Source organism: Cetorhinus maximus, chromosome 8 (genome assembly GCF_964194155.1).
Source record: "Cetorhinus maximus chromosome 8, sCetMax3.hap1.1, whole genome shotgun sequence".
Taxonomy (NCBI): domain Eukaryota; kingdom Metazoa; phylum Chordata; class Chondrichthyes; order Lamniformes; family Cetorhinidae; genus Cetorhinus; species Cetorhinus maximus.
In genome coordinates this window covers 27,266,191-27,287,442 of record NC_135886.1, presented here as the reverse complement: position 1 = coordinate 27,287,442, position 21,252 = coordinate 27,266,191, and the positions used below count along the sequence as shown (strand labels likewise).

The window sequence follows — 21,252 nt, the reverse complement described above, 5'->3', positions numbered from 1 at the left end:
TGTTTGCATCCTCCCTTTTTGCCCTTCCCAAAATGGCCTTAATCATTAGACACAAATTATATTTTGGATGACTGTGAGCACAGTGCCTTATTGCTCTTTGTACTCCTCAGTATCTTTGCAGCCTTTTACATGGTCAAACACACCATCTACCTGCAATGCCTTTCCTCTTTTGTCCAGTTTGGTGGGATCACCCTTAATTAGTTGCACTCATCTATCCAACCTGCCACAGAGCTAAGACTTCATACTATATTTTTATGAGCATGGCTACTTCCTAAGATATTTTTAAAACTGGACAAAGACTTCAAAAAGGCTGAAGCTATGTCTGCCTGTAACCCTGAACAAAAGGAACTTTCCGGCAATATCCAAGAAGCTGACACCTCTTTATCTCTGAAGACACGCTAACAACCCCTGTGAGCTGCAGAAACCCAATTCAAAGGGAATTATACAAAAGCCATTAACATTTCCTAAACCAGGCCTGGCCAACAGGGACTACCAGTCTGCTAGGACAAAGGACCCTGCAACCTCCTTTGAAATTCTTAATGGTTGGGGCATTAACAATATTAAGAATCCAGACAAAGGAATATACATTCTTTGTCAAAGCTAAAGTGGACAGGTGGGAGTCATGTGACATGACCCTCAAGCTGGAGGAACCTGTAACACTGTCGTGCTGCACTGTCAATCAGTCTGCCAACTTCCATCTAGCAAGCAGCAGGTCTTTGCCCTGTAAATCTTTTTCTCTATCCCTCTTTTCTTGTATGAATGCACCAGAGGCTACGTAGTGACACCACTGCGCATCCCGCTCCCCATTTTGAGTGTACAAATAAACTAACCCTCTGAGTTTACCCTATCTCGAGTTTGCTAGAGTTATTAATAGAAATTGGATCACACCAAAACTGAGGGGTTGGGAAATACGCCACCGCTTATAAAGGGGAAAATCAAAATCAAAACACCTTTCTGTTTACGGATGGGTAGTGAGGGGAGAAATCAGAGCTGTTTAAATTAAACCTCCTCTTTTCCAAATCAAACCATAACAAGTGCAACCCTAACAATTACTTCTCCTCCCAACTTGTACCATTGCCTTTTTCAATGGGACTTCTATCTCTATCATCTCCTCAAACATTACTTTCCAACACCCAAATTCTCCACCCTCTTATCCATCCCCACTCCTTCACCTCAACATTGGTGGCCATGCCTTCAACTTGTGCCTCTTCCTTTAAGCCCATCCTTTAAAATCCCACTTTGAGCAACTTTCTGGTCACCTCATCTAACAGCTCTTCTTTGACTTGGTATCCATTTTTATTATACCTCTGTGAAGGCCTTTGGGAAATTTTCCATGGTTGAATGTTAGAGGTAAAATAACTTAATGTTTTTAAGGGATAGCTAAATAAACATGAAGGAGAAAGGAATAGAAAGATATTATGAAACGGTGAGATAAAATAAAAAGAGTGGGAAGAAGCCTGGTGCATAACCGATTGGGCCAAATGATCTGTTTTGGTGTTGTAAATTCTGTGCAAAATGTAATATGTATTTATACACATCATATTTGTACAGTTATATCCAGGATACAAAGGACATAAGAATGCATATACTGATTGTGTTTAAGATTAATAATTTACAGTGAAAGAAAAAAAATCCTGTTAATTTGGGATCTCTTCCAATATTTTTAGCCTGTGAAAAACTTAGATCCCTGTTGATGCCTTCTGCTCATATTTAAAAGTCAGCATCCACAGATAAATCCATACTCTCGTAATCAAAAACTCAACCTCAATGTGGCAATTACCCCTTTATTTATTGATGGCATACAGCGAAACCAGTAGGCATTGCCCATTTCCTGCGATTTGGGGTCCCTCTAAAATCGACAGAAATCAATAGAATTAAAATACTATACAGTTTAGGTTTAAAATAACTTAATTAGGGGACAGAAACTGAAATAGGTCAATCATCATAATGAGGACATTTCTTGCCAGTACTTTAAAAAAAAATGTTTCACAATATTAGAAGTCCCAAAACCAGTGCAGTTTCCTGCAGTAACTTTTATAACTTGGCCAGCATGTACTTCATAAAAAGCTGTTAGGTGAGAAAGACACTTCATGGAGTCCCTACAATCTTGCAGCAAGTAAGAAATTGAAGAACATATGCTGCAAATCTCATTTATGTCTCTTTTCTCTTTGATCCAACTAGTAGAAAGAAAGACAGACCAATAAATTTCGCAATTGATCAAAGCTGTCAATCACAAATGGATTTCAAAATTAGCCGGAAAAGGCTGAAAAACAAGTTATTGATAGCCTACAGAGACTCAAACGTTAAATTGTTCTATTACGCCAAGTAAGCTTTGCATCTTCTAATAACTGAGTTACACAAACTGATTGATCCTAAATGGTCAAATGCATTTGCTATAGCCAGGAACTACTAATTCTGATAATATGCACCTGAACAACTTCTGAAAAACAAAGCGCATTTTGATTGTTCATCCACTGACATATCACAAGCCGAAGGTTTCTGGTCCAAAGATTTGAATCTGATGAGGGCTGTTTACAGAGAAAGCTGTAAATGAAGAAAGGCCAACTTCCTCAAATTCAACCAAAAAACTGCCTTGGAAAACTATGTTAAAATTGATGCGGTACTTCTATAGCTGCAAATCTTAATAAAAATCATCATGTAAAATTTCTTAAGATCTGAAACAGGACAGGTCTAAAATCTGTCATACCCTTTACCAATATGAAGAACTGATGCTTTGTGACCACTAGTGTGTAAAGAGATAGGCACACATGGTTGCTACCATTCAAATAAGCACCTCTTGAAAACAACCCAAACCGTTGGAATTTGAAAAGCTTGGATGAATATAATGCAAGTTTATGCAAGTAACCTATACCCTTTATTAGACAATAGTCTTGCAACACTCCCAGTATCCAATATTCTTTATACAAAGTCAACTGCAAAACTTGGCTAAATTCCACATCGGCAATTTATTATTTAAACAGCCGAATTTAACAAAATTTATTGGTAAGTTTTCAGTAGGCACTTAAGATGAAGTACATAGCAATCTGCTCCAGTTGCAACATACTAAGCCCTGGATTGAAAAAGTGCCTGCTCAGCCACATAGTATACTTTTGATTTTCAGAAGTTAAAAATGAAAGCAACCTTCATCGCTTAGTAAGTAACTCTAATTCATGCTTCCATCATTTCCAAACATTCCCTCATTTCTTTCTCTGCAGCATTTTCCTCCATTTTATTATTGCAAAATCTTTTACTGAACCCATCAGTATGAATGTTTCCATCCCCTACACCCGCCACCCTTGTGCCCAACAAAGACTGAATTTGGCACTGATGTGTGTCAATTTCATGCTGTGGACTTGCACTAATTATGAACTAAGCTGAGCTCACATACACTTCATAAAGTGCCCTTACAGATGGCACAAACAAGGCACTTTCTTTCCAATATTTCAGATTGGATTTAATCCCAGTTTCCAGAGATGAAATGGCAGTATGCTAGCCAACTATGACAGGTCACAACTATCTTCTATGAAATACCACTGCCTACATACTCAACAAAAACAGTAACATTCAATGTAAAGCAGTCATCATATTTAAAAGAGTAGGCATAATTTCTGGAAGCAAGGCCAGCTTTATTATAATATTAATGATCAGTACATGTGCTTCACATGTTTGTCTCTATCACAAAGGATTACCCTCCATTTTTGCAAAGCTGAGGTCAACACTCCTACCTACCCACCATTACATACAAGATGAATTGCCAACTCACAGTCTGGACATACTGGGGAATCCCACAACAGAAATGCAATTTGTGAAAGTGCAAGAATGCTTCCTACCAACCAATCCACCTAACAGCAGTCAGCAATGACATGATTCATAGAGAGTTTGCCTAACTTCCAGTGCTCAAAAAGTCAGAAACTAATTTCTTGCAGTCATTTTGAAAAGGCAAATATAAATTCTTAAACATAAAAAAATCCAGAAGTAAACAGGCAGGCAGAAATCTATCAGGAGATATTTAAACAAAAACAACTATTCCATGGTACACTACTCTTGAATTTTCTCTAACCTGGTGTCCTGAATTATACTGAAATCATCCAATTTACTAAAAATCAGCACAGCAGAATAAATCAACCCAGAAAGGCTCGTGAAATTTGTGATGTATTTCCCAAATCAATATAAACAGAGATGAAATTTAGCTGAAAGATTGATAAATAGAAATGACCCAGTTTCTAAAGAAAATATAAAAGCCCTTAATGGATTATAAAATTCCCAAAAGCAATTTGTAATCCTTTCACAAGGTCTCCACAGAATGCCAGCTCACTGGTTTTGCTCAAATTACCCATGTCCCAAGGAATATGCCCCCTGTAATTGCGTCAGTCTGGCATTAAATATGATTGATATTATAGTGATCCTGTTAACAGCAGAAGTGTTACAATTCATTCCACACATCCCACCTGATGGGAAAGGACTCTACTGGTCTGCTGCTCCAGGACTTCATCCTCTAACCATGAAGCTAGAAGATGAGAGGCTTGACCAATGAGTCACTAAGCAGGTACAGTAACTTCACCTTCTTTTGGCTATAAATTAAGACAAGGAACAGCATAAATTCCCCTGGTGGTTTATCAATATAAACAGGTTAAGTTAAAGATGAACAAACCTTTTATATCTTAAGTCTATGAGTTCACTGGTCAAGTAAACTCGAATTGCACACCTTCATATACACTTGTCAATTAATACTCACTATCAATAACGGAGAGAGACTGACATAAGAACAAACTGTGATTGTTTATTGAAACAGGAGGCAGAGTACTAAATCCTTGCATGTTCCCATAAAAACCTCCAGCTCTAGGCTTAGTTAATCAGTAGCCCGTGTTGTACATTGATTGGTCAGTGCTGTCACATGGTTAGTCCACTTGCAATCTCTTAAAGGTACATGGTACTCCACTTTACTACATCCCTCCTCCTTTACTTAAAAAATAGAGTTGACAAACTTAATAACATGTGAGCTATTTACAGTAATGACTATTTACAAATCAAGTCTCTCAGGAGGCTTTCTCGGATGTGTTGAGTGTTGCAGTTCTACAATCTCGGCTGGTTTTTCCGAAACCTCCTTTTCAGGGGACAGTTGACAACTAGGTTCCTCAGTGGAGATTGGCAGGTTTGTCTCCCTGACCCCCTCAGGTCCCAGAGGCCCTGACAGTACTTCCAAATCGTGTGATCCGTCCTCTACATGCGGAACAGACCCAAACATAGATGAAGACTGCATTTCTTCTTGTGGGACTGGCGCTCTTTTGCGGAGATGATCCACTTGTTGTCTAATTATTGGGCCGTTTACCGATACATTATAGGAGAGGGGTCCAGTTACTGCATTCACCTACCAGCCAATTGGGCCCATCTCCAAGGTTCTTCACAAGGACCCCAACCCCCACTGTGAAAGTTCTTTTGTGACCATGACCATCATGCCTGGTCTTTTGCGCCTCTTGGCTTTTCTCCACCCTCCCCTCTAAATTCAGCCAGATAAGGGTCAGGCGGGTGCGGAGACGTCTCTTCATTAGTAGTTCTGCAGGGACAATGCTGGTCGTTGTGTGTGGCGTGGTCCAGTCTGTGAACAAGAATCGGGACAATCTCATGCTGATGGAGCCCCATTCCATCTTAACGGGTTGTCCACTGACTATAATGACTACTTGCATTGGCTCGGTTCTACCTACTTTCAGGTTATATAATGAATGGATGTCTGATTCTATTTCTTCTGGTTCTTCCATGAGACATATTTCACAATTTCTCCCTTTGTCTTTAAAATACTGTCTCAGCCTTTCTCTGCAGTGCTGCATCATGTGACCATAGCGGTGGCAGGAAAAGCATTTGACTTGTTTGAATTGTCAATCACCCACTGGATGCATTTCTTTCATTCATTTTGTGGATTTTCACTGTAGTACTGCTGTTTTTTTTTTACTGATCTGTACATAGGGGGGCATTTCCCACCTTTCTGTGGGGTCCCATGTTTTTGCACCTTTTGTTACCGCGATGTCGCTAGCGGTAAAAAAGAACACTAGGCGTTTGACATACTGAGGCCAGTCATCTGAAATGGGGTCGAATGGATTGACATGCCCGAACTGCGGCATCGTGAACGACTGCAAAGGGACTGTGCTTCTGATGGCTTCCCAATTAATGACGAATTCAGGTGTTTGGCTTACCACAGCTTTCTCGACTGCTGTCAATCGATTTGTGTTTTGTCTTCTGCAGAGTTGCCCTCTCTCTGGGGTCCCTTATAATTTTCTGTCCATAGCCATTTTTCTTGCATGTACTCCTTTTGTATTGCCGCTTTAAGAGCAGTCACCGTTTTTTATATCGACTCCGCCTCTGCAGCTGTCAGCTTTTCTGTGCTGTGTTTCACGCTCCTTTTGAGTTTTGGCGGGCACGTTCACGATTCTGCAGGGTTTTTTTTCTTTTCTCCTTTTTTCAAATTTAAAACTGCAGCATTGCTTTCTGCTCTGATTGCCGGCTATTTTACAAAATAAGTACAGATTCCTTTTCCAATGTTTTTCTCACCCATCTTGTGGATTCTCACTCAGGGGTCTTACAATTTTGCTATTTTCATCTTCGTCACCAGTTTTGTGTCTTGAGTCTGAGTTCACTAGTCAAGTAAGCGAACTGCATGCCTTCATATACACTTGTCAGTTGATGCTCACTATCAATAATGGAGAGACCCCGACATAAGAACAAACTGATTTTTCATTGCAACAGAAGGCAGAGCACTAAATCCCTGTGTGCTCCCACAACCATCTCCAACTCTAGATTTACAGTTAACCAGTAGCCCGCACTGTACATTGACTGGTCAGTACTGTCACATGGTTAGCCCACTTGCATTCTCTTAAAGGTACACTATACTCCATTTTACCACAAAATCCTTATTGCGCTAGTGAAATGTTCATACAGCCTCACTTGAAGTCTCTACGACTTGTCACAGGACTCTTAATGACATACAACCTTTCCCTACAGATCAGCAGCATTTTTTCTCCCTTCTTTTGTTCACATCTCAAAGCCAGAAAGAGCAAACAGAAAAACTGTGTTTCTTGTTCTGCTAAGGAGAAGGTGCGCTTGGTCGTTATTACAGTTATGATCCTAGCTGATGCTATTACTGGGGAAGTCAGATCCCAAAAAGGAACTAGGCTTGATCGGCCATTTTTTTTTAAGTCGTAGAGGGTACTTACTGAAAAACATTCACAGGAGCCTACTGTTGGCTTTTTAACAAAAAGGTTAAACATTTATTAAAGAAGAAACATTAACTATATTACATCAGACAACAAAAAGGCTGTAAAGATTTCAACACAGACACAAGGGAAAAAATGATTCAAACTCACACTCTCTCTTTTATCCCAGCAATACCCTTCCTGACCCAACACTCCAGGGAAGAGGTACTGCTGTTTCCACACCACGGCCAGGGCTGGTTCAGTTGCAAAGAGGCTTAATTTCCAGCAGACTTCTGAACATAGAAGTCCTTACACAATTTGTATCTCCCTTGAGATATCCAGAAATCTCACTCTAAATTTACTATTACTTTAGCTTTAGAGCAAAACATGAGTTCCTTAAACTCATTTCCTCAGCAGTCTGACTAGAGAGAATATCAGACCTTTTCTGTCTTCACTCTGTGGTATACACATACCAACTGAACTAAATTCAGCCTGTCTCTCCGTGTCTCTCTCTGATCCCCTGTTGCTAGGCAACAGCAGTTTTTTCCAACTTTTTGGTGTTTCTTTTAACTTCCTTAAACTACTAACCTATCTATTCACTTCAAGAGTCATAAAACCTCATTAAAAATATTGTATATAAACAGGGCCTGCAAACTTCCAGGCTCCATCTCAAAAAAGCTTTAAAATGAAACCAAACCAAGGTTTCACCTTCCTTAACACACAAATAAAAAAAGTATAAATTAAACTTAAAGCAATATCTTGTTCCCAACAGCAACAAATACAAATATAACGTACTTAAAACTATATCTAGTTCCTAACATTATGGAACTATTTCCTGAATTTTATAAGCTATATTACTCCACTAAATGCAAGAGCAAAGATGTTTATATTCCTTTAAGAGACAGAGTAAGAGGACAAGGAAATTGAGTTAATTTAATATATGCAAGTAGGATGAAACATGATTAAGTAACGCTGTAAAGATTCCAGTTGATACATCGTCCGGACATAGTGCTGCCAGCTGCAGGCTGGCACAACAGAGTATATTGTACAGCTGCAGCATGCCACACATCATGGTCAGAATTATCCCCTCCCACCAGGCAGGGCTCGTGGCAGACGGAAGCAGAGAACATGAGGGGAGGAAAATAATCCCGATGGCAAGAAATGATGGCAGGGCCTTGTGGTCTCGACTGTCATGGAGGGCTGCCATTCCTGCCGAAGATCGTCGGCAAGGTCGCCGGCAACCAGATTAGCATATCATTAATGGTATTCAAATAAGCAGCTGACCGGAATGTTCCCCAACACCCAACTCCACCCTCCCGGCATATCCTCCAACGGTCCGATTCACAAGCAGACCAATGTGGCATTCATATGGCGACAGCAGCATTTACCTGAAAGACAATGGCCTGGATCGCTGGAGGACCACATGAAGGTAAGGTGCACAACGACCTGCAAGAGTGGGGGGAGGTGGGGTTTATTGGAAGACAAAGCAGGGGGGGGTCGGAAGACAAAGGGGGGGGGTAGGAAATCAGTGAGCACTGAAGGGGGATGGGGGGGTGTCAGTGCTATCAATGCTGGAATCTTGGGGGGGTAAACCAAGGGTACTGGTGATAGGAGAGCACGATAACTATGAGCGGGAGCAGTGGGATGCAGTAGGGCGGGAGGATGAAGGTCCACCTGTAGCGGGTGTAGATCTCGTCTGGGTTGTTGGTATGGACAAGTTTAACACGGATCTTGGGAGCAAGCAGGATCAGGGTGGGCATGAGGGCAGTGACAAGGGTGGGCTCATCAGGGAGGGAGGCATTTGAAGGGTGATGGTTATAGGCTGCTCTTGGGGGGGGGGGGGCAGAGTTCAAGGGTGACAGATGAGAAGGTGAAGGTATCAAGGGGGGAAGAGGTGGTTGATGGTGAATGAGAGGGGGGGTGGGTTATTGGAGGAGGGTAGAAGGTGTTGGAGACAGTCTGGAATGTGACGCGAAGGCAGAACAGGGTGTCAACACCCTCGATTTGCAACAGAAAAAATGCTAGGTGGGAGGAGGGTCATCGGGTGGGCAGAGCTGAAGGCCAGCTCAACTGGACAACTGAAGGAGAACCCTGAATCTATCCTGACAAAGCAAGGGTCTGCACAGACTTCAAAGAGCAGTGGAGGGAAGGGAACAGTGTAACTGGGAGGCTTCTCGCACATGGCTCGCAACAGCCTTGCCAAAGAGCAAAGCCTCCATGCACAGGAATAATTCAGAGGGGCATAGCCTTGGCTTTCCCCCAACCCGCGGAAGGTGGGGGGAGTGTGCACAGACAATATCACAAGCAGCAGCAAGAAAAACCCAAGAGACCTCTGTGAAGTGCAGCAATTAATATATTTAGAAAGGTTCAATAACTATTTACAATGATTGTACACCTGTGCCACCGGTTTGAACTTAATACTTCTAAATTTTTCTTACTCTACCACTACATCTAGGTGCTTCCCCAACTTCCGCAACAGAGGTGGAAGCAGCCTGCTGACTACTATGCCCCCTTGACTGTGATGACTTTGGCCAGCATCCTCTGGAGGGCCCCAGCCTTCTTTGGGTTTCCTGCTCTGGGGCAGGTACATCCTCAGCGGTCTCGGAGCTGGAGATGATGGGGTCACAGGCAGAAGGGACTCAGAACACTCGGGCATCCTTGGAGTGTCCTGCATCGAAGTCCCAAGCATGTCTGGCTGGCACTCCTCCTCCCTTTGAGTATCTGAGGAGCACTTCCCTGACTTGAGGCGAAGGAGCACCTGGAAGGAGATCGAGATAACCGATACCTCTCGCATAGCCACTGCAAAAGCTCACCCATGGCTACACCGATGGAGTGCAGAAACCAAACGTTCTGCTGGACCAGAGAATCGATGACTTCGCCAACCTCCCCATAGAGGCCTGGATGTGCTCACATCGAAGTCGGAGCGGCTACATCAGAGAGCATGCAGACGCATTCCTCCACCTCGTATGCCACTCTATTGAAGATCTCTGACGCTGCTGCCTGAAGTTCCCCTGCGTCTCGCTGACACTCCAGCATCTTCTCCATGACTCCTCTCAGAGGCTCATTATCTGACTCTGGCTTAGCTGGGACCTCTGAGTGCCAGCGACCTTGGCTATCATCACTTCCTCCTCAGGTGGACACATGTCTGTGAGGTGATCACCAAAGAGTGGGAGTCCGAGCCTAATCTAGATCTGAGCCACTGAGGTGTGTATCTCTGGGCTGGTGGAGGATGCAGGTGAATGCTCTGACCACTCTACAGGTGAAAAGTAGTCCTTGTCCTCTTCCGAGGTCTCCCGGGGCCTGAGGCTGAGTTCAGGTATGGGGGCTGGCCTCCCCATTTTCCCACTGGCACCTGGAACGGAGAGAATAGAGAATGAGTGACTGCCTAGGCTGCCTCCTACATTGCACATGTATTCCAATTTACAGAGATTAAGCATGCTTCCTCACTGGATGCTTGGGGGGGGCCAGCCTTGCCGTCGGCACATGCACAGTAATGGTCTTCCCCTGCCATCTTGGCAGCCCACTGCTCATATCGTGAGAGGGGCCGGTTGTCAGGCATGCCCCTCCCAACTTCTCCCTCCCATGCCTGTTGTGCGCTGTCTTCTCCAATGTAAAGAGAGAGAGAGAGAGAGAGAGAGAGAGAGAGATGGATTATGAGCGCTACTGATGCAGGAGCAGGTTGCATGCTACTAATTCTGTTACTGAGAAGTGAGCACGTGACTCCCCAAAATCTGTCCACCATCTGCAAGGCACAAGTGAGCGATTTGAGGGAATACTGTCCACTTGTCTGAATAAGTGTAGCTCCAATAGCACTCAGGAAGCTGGACACCATTCAGGACTACACAAGCTGCATGATTGACACCGCACCCAGCACCCTCAATATTCAGTCATTCCACCACTGACCCCTTGCCAACTGTGTGTGCTATGTAAACAATGCACTGCTGCTAGCCCCAAAGGCTACTTCGGCAGCCCCTCCAGACCTGTGAGTTCCAGCAGCTAGAAGGACAAGGGCAGCAGAGGCATGACATCAACAGCATCTGCAAGTTACCCTCTACTCCAGCCTCCCCCACTCCAACCACCAAATGGCTGTGCCTTCAGCGTAGCTGGGTCAGCAACCTGCAGTTGCCTCCCTACCAGCAGACCACATAGATTGCAGTGCGGCAATGAGGCAGCAGCCCAACACCTTCTCAAGGGCTTTTAGGGATGGGCAATCCAGATGCTGGCCTAGCCACTGACGCCCACGTCCCATTATAGGTTCAGAAAATGGTGAGGCAAGTGTAGAGGGTAAAGGGTTCACTTACCCTGATGGCGCAGATTAAGTTACTCATACGTTTCCTGCACCGCAGGGCCGTCCTCCTCTGCACTGCTGTGGCACTGACTGCTCTGGCGACCTCCTTCCAGGCCACTGTAGTGAGTCGGATGGGCCTCCTGCTCCCATCTCTGGCAAAGATGAATCCCTCCTGTCCTCCACGGCCTGGATGAGTGTCTCCAAGGAGGCATCACTGAACCGTGGGGCTGGTGCTTGCTGCTTTCTGGAAGCCATGTCCTGGGCTCCTGGCGCAATGAATGAATAGCTGTCTGGGTGCCTTTTAAATATGACGCCTGGATATGATGGCAGGGCGCGTGACTTCCTGCCCGCTCTGTCATGCAATGCAATGTAATCCTCCCGACTGCATAATTAATTAGGTGGGCCAAAAGGCCCCCACCACAGCACTAACGCATTAACTCCCCTCACCACAGTACTAAATCACCCAAGAATCCCTCAAACTTCTCTCCACAGCTCTAAACCCCCAGAAAGACCCTCACCACAGATGTCAAACCCCCCCGCCTCAACAAAAACCTTACCACAGCAGTAAATCTCCCAAAAATAACTTCTCATCACAGCAAAATCCTCTAAAATGATGACCCCCCTCCATGAAACCAGATATCCTCATACACAGCGCTTAAACCAAGCCAGAAAACATGCGGCCTCTGTTAATCAGTGAGGCCTACCCCAGGCAGAGGAGGCCTCAGAGCAACCCTGAAAGCAAGATAAAGAGCTGATTTCTCATTCTCTTCCCCGCTATACTTCTTAATTTTTAAAAAAACTCATTTTAGTTATCTTATGCAGGATAATGAAATGAGTCAACAACATGAAAAGGACCTCTCCTCCTATTTCACACAATAATTTAAACACTAATTGTCAGATTAAAACTGCTATTCGAAGCAATTCATAGCATAGGCCTGGTGCCATCACTATAGGCTACCATTCCTTTTTAAATTCAGCATTCAGAATCATGCTCTATAATGAGTTTTCCTTTAAAACCTTATTTACTCTCAAATTACTGAATGCTTTAATATATTTAATCATTTATCATGCTTAACAGGTAAAAGAATTTGATCAAATGAGTTGAATACTGACTAAACAGTCATTGAAACGGAATTAGATCCGAGAAGAGAAACATTCCAGGGCCACTTCCTTCCACCCTCAGGCTTTAAGCCATATGCACAAGCCTGCCAGGTTTCCGAGGATGATCTTCCAGCAATGTAATCAGCAGCTAGCCATCCATAAGAGGCAGTAGCTGCAGCCCACCTTCTCCCCACACCACTCAGAACAGAATCAGGATCCCAGCTCCCAACCAACAGGCCGGATGTAGAGGCCATGCCCTAGGCTCAAAGATGTGTGTGTGCTGATGTGGGGAGGGGTGAGGCATGGATGGCATATGATGCCCCTTTCACACACTGGCCATCTCATCCTTCACAGTCTAATTCATAGCCAACCCGAGGGATTAAGTCGAATAAACAGCTTCATATTATTATTCTTGTAAAAATCTTTACTGGTGTAATTTGTTACTCTTGATGATGTTGTTGTTACTGCTATTAAACAATTCTAAGAAGCTTTTCAAAGTATCAAAAAGATACAACTTTTTTTTTTGTTCATTCCATGCCAGCATTTATTGCCCATCCCTAATTATCCTTGAGAAGGTGGCGGTGAGCTGCCTTCTTGAACCAATGCAATCCATGTGCTGTAGGTACACCGACAGTGCTGATAGGGAGGGAGTTCCAGGATTTTGACCCAGCAACAGTGAAGGACGTCGAGCTTCTTGAGTGTCGCTTGGAGTTGCACTCATTCAGGCAAGTGGACAGCATTCCATCACACTTTTGATTTCTGCCTTGTAAAATGGTGGACAGGCTCTGGCGAGTCAGGGGGTGAGTTACTCGCCACAGGATTCCTCGCCTCTGGCCTGCTCTGTAGCCACAGTATTTATATGGTTAGTCCAGTTCAGTTTCTGGTCAATGGTAACCCCCAGGATGTTGATTGTGAGGGAATCAGTGATGGTAATGCCACTGAATGTCAAGGAGCAATGGTTGAATTCTCTCTTGTTGGAGATCGCCATTGCCTGGCACTTTTGTGGCACAAATGTTACTTACCACTTGTCAGCCCAAGCCTGATATTGTGCAGGTCTTGCTGCATTTGGACATGGACTGCTTCAGTATCTGAGGAGTTAATGGTGCTGAACATTGTTCAATTATCAGCGAACATTCCTACTTCTGACCTTATGATGAAGGAGCAGCTGAAGATGGTTGGGGCGAGGACACTACCCTGAGGAACTCCTGCAGTGATATCCTGGGGCTGAGATGATTAACCTCCAACAACCACAATCATCTTCCTTTGTGCTGGGTATGACTCCAACCAGTGGAGAGTTTTCCCTGATTCTCATTGACTCCAGTTTTGCTCGGGCTCCTTGATGCCACGCTCGATCAAATGCTGTCTTGATGTCAAGGGCAGTCAGTCACTCTCACCTCACCTCTGGCGTTCAGCTCGTTTGAACCAAGGCTGTAATGATCCTGGCAGAACCCAAGCGTCAGCGAACAGATTATTTCTAAGCAAGTGGTGCTTGATAGCACTGTTGATGACCCCTTCTATCACTTTACTGATAATGGAGAGTAGACAGATGGGGCGATAATTGGCTAGATTGGATTTGTCATGCTTTTTGTGGACGGGACATACCTGGACAATTTTCCACATAGCCGGGTAGATGCTAGTGTTGTAGCTGTACTGGAACAACTTGGCTTGGGGCGCGGCAAGTTCTGGAGCACAAGCCTTCAGTACTTTTGCCAGAATACTGTCAGGGCCCATTGCCTTTGCAGTATCCAGTTCCTTCAGCCGTTTCTTGATATCAAATGGAGTGAATCGAATTGGCTAAAGACTGGCATCTGTGATGCTGGGGACCTCCAGAGGACGCCTAGAAAGATCATCCACTTGGCACTTCTGGCTGAAAATTATTGCAAATGCTTCCGCCTTATCTTTTGCACTGATGTCCTGGGCTCCCCCATCATTAAGGATGGGAATATTTGTGAAGCCTTCTCCGGGGAGTTGTTTAACTGTTAGCGCCATTCATGACTGGATGTGGCAGGACTGCAGAGCTTAGATCTGATCACTTGGCTCTGTCTATTGCATGCTGCTTCCACTGTTTGGTGAGTTGTTGCGTCATCAGGTTGACACCTCATTTTTAGGTATGCCTGGTGCTGCTCCTGGCATGCCCTCCTGCAGTCTTCATTGAACCAGGGTTGATCCCCTGGCTTGGTGGTAATGGTAGCGTTGGAACATGAGGTTAAATATCGTGGTTGAGAACAATTCTGCTGCTGCTGATGGCCCACAGAGCCTCATGGATGCCCAGTTTTGAGTTGCTATATCTGTACAAAATCTATCCCATTTAGCACTGTGGTAGTGCCGCAAAACATGATGGAGTATCCTCAATGTGGTGACGGGACTTTGCCTCCACAAGGACTGTGTGGTGGTCATTCCTACCGATGCTGTCATGGATAGGTGCATCTGCCGCAGGCAGATTGGCAAGGATGAGATCAAGTATGTTTTTCCATCTTGTTGGTTCCCTCACCACCAGCTGCTAGGCTGGGTCTGTGGCAATGTCCTTTAGGATGCGGCCAGCTCAGTCAGTAGTGATGCTACATTGAAGTCCCCCACCCAGAGTACATTCTGCACCTTTGCCACCCTCAGTGCTTCCTCCAAGTGGTGTTCAACATGAAAGAATACTGATTCATCAGCTGGAGGGTGGGCAGTACGTGGTATTCAGCAGGAGGTTTCCCTGCCCATGTTTGACCTGATGCCATGAGACTTCATGGGATCCAGAGTAAATGTTGAGGACTCCCAGCGCAACTCCCTCCTGACTGTATACCACTGTGCCAGTGGGACAGGAAATGCCCAGGGATGGTGATGGTGATGGTGGTGTCTGGAACATTATCTGTAAGGTATGATTCCGTGAGTAAGACTGTCAGGCTGCTGCTTGACTAGTCTGTGAGACAGGTCTCCCAATTTTGGCACTAACCCCTAGATGTTAGTAAGGAGGACTTTGCAGGGTCAACAGGGCTGAGTTTGCCGTTGTCATTTCCAGTACCCAGTGGTCTGTCCAGTTTCATTCCTTATAGACTTCGTAGCGGTTTGATACAACCGAGTGGCTTGCCGGGCCATTTCGGAGGGCATTTAAGAGTTAAGCATATTGTCTTCCTCGGAGGGCCACGATCCATGCCCAGTGATAATCCCAGTTGGCATCTTCCAGATCCACTGCACCATGTCTGTAAGTTAAAGGTCAATTCTTCCTGCAGAGCAATGTTGTGCATTGAGTAGCAGACCACCACAATCTACAGCACTTTGCCAGGTAGAACGCTCACAATTTCCAAGCACCAGAAGCATGATTTCAGCACCCCCACTCACAGGAATGACTGTTCCCTCATGCGGCAGAGGGATGGACACCATGTGCCACAAAAGATGAAATACTTGTAATGCCCCTAAACAGGAATGGATGCCCTTCATTGAATGTGATAGCCTGCAATGCCCAACTGTGCATCTCACATGTTAATGGAAAGCATTGGGGAAGTCTGTCAACAATGGGTTGTGTTTTTTGGTTATATAACACATTCAACTATCTACTTTGTCAAGCTTAAGATTTATAAGTTTTTTTAATTATGGAAGATATACAAGCACATTGAGGAGGTCCTATTTCTAAACTCTTCCAAGATTTTCCTCGAACATTGCATCCTATCACAGTAAAATTTAACTTCTACTGAAGGTAGGATTAAAGTACAATAAGCTACACAGAGGCGCTTCTCTCCCACTAGCAGCACTGAAATTTCAGTCCTATATTATAGAATTGTGCCCTCTTTTAGAATCAACAGGTAATTCTCCATATCAGAAACCTTGAGCAAGATGATCAATGTATCACACCTTTTCTTGGATATGCAAAATTCCTATTGCTTAAATAAAGTAGGTTTCTTTTTTTTACATTGCTTTCTTAAAGATTAAATCAAAAAGGAGGTTCCTCATACTGGTAGCCCATCAGATTACTCCCTGACCAATAACCACTCAGACAAAGATGATATCTACTTCATTCCCCTTTTATTGGTATATTGAAGGGTCAAAGTTTCCACTGAGACATGAGGAGGAATGAGGTCTTATTAGAGACTTGTCAGTGAAGGAGTGCACAGCAGTTCATTCAGTCTCCACCTGTAATAAATCAAAGGATATGCAATTATGAGTCCTACATGAGTCTACTGTACTCAATCAGTGGTAAACTCAATTCTTCCATGGATTACCTCAGATTCTTAGGAGCGAAATGAGAGGAGGGAAATGCACCAATAAATGTTTTTGCAATTAGTGTATTGTTTGAGTGAAGACCACTTGGACTGATGGGATTCCTCTCAGAATACAAGCATTGTGATCACTAAGAAATGCACATTAAATATGCTACTCATCTATTCGTCCCTTTCTGAAGGCAGTGAGATGATCCAAATACTGTATGATAAAGAAAAAGGAACTTGCTTACCACCTGCCGTCCTCAGTGCTTTACAACCAATGGATTTCTTCTGAAATGGAGTTAATATTGCTACATAAGCAAACAAAGCAACCAATTTGCACATAGAAAGGACCTAAAAACAGCAAAAAACTGATGACTGAGTGATCCAATTTTGGTCCCATTAGTTGAGGGGGGAATGTTGGCCAAGGCAAAGGGTAAATTATCTGCATTTCTTGCAATAATACCAGGAGATCCCTTACATCCACTTGAACAGGAGGACAGGATTTCAATTTAACATCTCATCTGATCTGATGGTGGTACCTCCAACAATACAGTACATTCTCAGCCTAGATGATATGGTCAAGTTCACAATGGGGCTCAAACACAAAACTTCAGACTCAGCAAGACAGTCACTAGCTGAGCCAAACTGGTACTTAAACATACTTTAAAAATCTTATTGTCCCAGCTCAGATACCAATTCATACCAGGAATATCAGGTTTGCACATTAATTAACTTGGTCAGAAACATATGCCTCATTGTCAGTTATCCCATCCATACTCATCATGAAGATGTACCAAATAGTAACAATCTATTCTCGACATCAGGGGCTATTCAAAAAAATTTGATTTTACACTTGAATTGTTTGTGGATACAAATGTCAAATCAATCACATTTAGAAAATGAAAATGAATGTGGAATATATAAATATAACATTACAAAAATAAAGCTCCATGAATAAATGCTTAAATCCAAAGTGCCATTTCGTACAAAAGTTAAACTGCAGCCTGAGTCCTTACAATCCTCTTTCAGGAGAACCGTGCATATGCCACACCTCTGAAGACAAAGGTTTCACCCTCTTATTTAATGCATGAATCATTACCCAAATTGGAACTCAAATGGTAATGGTAATGATACTGTAGAAAAAACTTTCATTTTGAGATGGTTTCAGAGTTCCAAGCATAAGTAACTGTGAAGTTCCTAACCTTACATCTTCCAATATCCCAACATTTTTGCTTCTTAGTTTGATGAATTATCCTTAATTCAGGTTGCTTTCTTCTTGTGGATAACAACATCCGTGACAATTATAGCTATTACCAAAGTTTTAAGTATATACAGTGAACCCTGTAAATCAGGGACACTTGCATAAGGTGCCCTTTCAATCACAAGAATCATCATTTTTAAAATGGACATATACACAGTCATCCAGTGTGCCAAATATCCCAGGATTAGCTGTATATCTTGCAACGTTCCATCTTTTTTATGCCTTCATTTTAAATTATGTCTAATTATGGAAATCTGCCAGCAGGATGTGATTTCAACTCATTTTCTGATGTTGGGTTTCCCAGTTCATTGCTCCCTCAATGGAAAGATCCCACACTGGCAATGTCCTGATCCTGGTTTCTGCTGCATTAGTAGCCTGCACTGGGGCGAGATGGCTGATGGAAGACCTGGGAGATCCAGCCAAATTAAGGAGATTGATGCCCTGCAGGCCCCTGCCCAGGATTCCCTCCCTCCACCTGCTGCAGTTACTACTGTTTGAAATGTTGTGGAGTGGCTCAGGCACTGTTAACAGTTTTACTGGTAGCCAATGTGCCAGTGAAGTGAGATGCAATCTTCAAATTGCAGCTTTACTTTTTTCCATTCTCTTCAGCCTCTCATAGGTTTTTTTGTTGGGTTTTGAGTGCTCTGCTTGTAGTCTAACTGAAGTTTTCTTCCTGCATGGCTGGTTTCACAATCTGTACATATGTTCTTCGCTGAATAGTTTTAAACTAGAAATACCTGATAACATTTGGCAGGAATGGAAAGGAATTTATTCTATCGCCTAAGTCAGATGGCTCCTTGATAGACTGGTTTGAAGAACTGCCCAGTGCAGTTCCTGGCTCTTGTAGAATGGGTGTTCTTTAGCCAGCATCAATAGCAGCAGAAGAATTAAACAACCACTGGGATACAGGTATGTAAGCAATCAGTCCAAGGGATACAGCGGTTACTCTGCTACATAGATGTTGGATAAAGAGATCTCTATTCCATAAAAGCCAGTTCTTTCACCAGCTGCCACCTCATATGCTTACCTGCATGTCCCATGCTTTAAGTAGCAAATAGACTTGGTGCCTTGAAGGCTGTCCGTAGTTCATAACTTGTAAATGTTAATGGTTTCCAGGTGTTGCTTCTATCTAGTTCAATGCAACTTATTTAGAACTGTCAATGTGCATCTGCTTTGTCTGCAGCTGTCTGTTTTTTTGGGGGTGTCCATCATGCACATGCGCATGCACACTCAAGGCATGTGCTGCATTTGTTTATAAACACTTTATCGGCAACCTATCAACATATCAAGGAATAATATAAAATAGAGGGCTAACAACCTCTAACATTCTCCAATGATCAAGAACATAAATTTCCAATTATGCTCATAGAAGTATAAGCGGGTCCTTACCTGAAGACACTGACAGTTGTACTTCACTGTTCGATTTGACCACCTTGCCATTCCTTTTAACCTCATCGGTTGATTCAGATTGCTGCATTTTCTCTCCAGGAGATTCCTTCAATTTATTGTGGTTCTGAATGACCTGAGCGGCTGTTGCCATTGCAACCTTTGAATTAAGGCTTTGGGAAGCAAAAGACGTGAACTCCTCTTCTTCATCATCCCCAATATCCCAAGCATCACTGGTGCTTTTTGCAAACTCATGGAAACTTGAGGCTCTCTTTGATTTTGACTGTGCATACATCTTAGAACCTTCTTTAAGTAAGCTGCAAGAAGAAACCGACACAAATCAACTTAGTACTGGAACACCATCCCACAATTGATTGCGACTTGTTTGTCCATAAATTTAAGTAAAAATGGCAGTTCTATATTTTTATTTTCTGCAAAAAAATAAAATTAGTATTAATTGGTCATAAACTGATTTACCTGAATCACTGCGCATTTTATACAAATAATTTTTTTTTTTAAAAAAACAATTATATCACAGCAATAATTGAGTTCAGAAAACTAATTATTAGAATTTACTCCAAACAGTAAATAAAGCTGTTTGCGAAAGGGAATTGCATCTTCAGTTATCCATATAAAACGTGCAGCATAATAACAATAACTATTAATTGACTAAATTTTGTATTAGACATAAAAACTTCCTACACTCCAGCATAAATGACAATTGCCTCAAGCAAGTATCAAGCACAGGAACAATTTATTGTAGTCCAACTCAGAATGAGTATCAAGCTTCCTATACTTGGAACATATTGCTCCAGGGGGTTAGTAGATCAGAACAAATTTATTTTGACAATGCAGACAGTAATTCATTTTACTGGAAATGTTTTATAACCTTCATGGCAGCATGCAAAGTCTGATTTTATAGTGTAATCTTACATGTATGATCTAATATAATTCTTGAATGCTGTATTGTGAGCTAATTACATATTATCTGGTTCATTCACTGTATAAAACTTGTATCCAAACAGTAAATCATATGCACTCTTCGTTAAAAAGTTTAGGAAGAACAAGTTGATTTTCGCAGAATTTAATTCAACCTTAGTTCAAGGTTTACAAAGCACCATTAAATGGACTATTAATTGGGAAAAGCTTTGAGTTAATCAGTTATGTGTGTCACATTCATTTTAAATCAAGGGTACAAAGTCCACCTAAAGTGATAATTTTCATATGTATTGTGCTTCTGGAAGACAATGACAATCACATTAACAAAATCACCTATTATTTTAATTCTCCACCTTGCTCCTACCCTGATCTGTTATCGGACTTCTGTAGTATTCCAATGAAGTTCAACACAAGCTCGAGGAAAAGTGCCTCATCTTTTGACGAGGTACTTTACTACCAACCAGACAATTTCAGATTATAACCTCTGCTGCGATTTTGCAGGTTTTGATTTTACGGTCTTTGATTTCAGGAGGCGACTGTTCATTATTCTGCCATGCACACCTTTAGGCATCTTTTGTATCTTTATTTGCCCCATAACCACGCCCCTTGGCTTTGCACACCAAGGCTTTCTCGCATCCTATTTTATTTAACCCTATCAGAATATACTTCTATTCCTTTCTCCTCGAATGCAGATATGCTATTTGCCTCAACTACTTCATGTGGGAGATATTCAAAATCATAAAATCTTTTGCCTGCGGAGTTCCTAACAATGTCCTGATTGCACGACTGCATTGAGAAGCCGGTTTGACCTGGTTCTCCATGAGTTTAGCACCCAAGCATCCCTTGCCACCTTCTGGGCGTGAGTAAAATTCAGCCCTACAGCCCAACTGGTCTATGCTGGTATTTATG

The 21,252-nt window shown here is 42.9% G+C and overlaps 1 protein-coding gene across 2 annotated transcripts in view; it reads right to left on the bottom strand.

Moving 5' to 3' along the window:
• LOC144683527 (TBC1 domain family member 22B-like) overlaps positions 1 to 21,252 on the bottom strand; it is a 370,874-nt gene that overhangs the window by 302,593 nt on the left and 47,029 nt on the right. Inside the window, exon 3 of one of the 2 annotated variants that reach the window (XM_078546604.1) lies at positions 19,408 to 19,721. In XM_078546604.1, the coding sequence (XP_078402730.1) occupies positions 19,408 to 19,721 (314 nt within the window). Of the gene's footprint in view, positions 1 to 19,404; positions 19,722 to 21,252 lie in introns of both variants that reach the window. The other variant, XM_078546605.1, reaches the window with a different exon arrangement.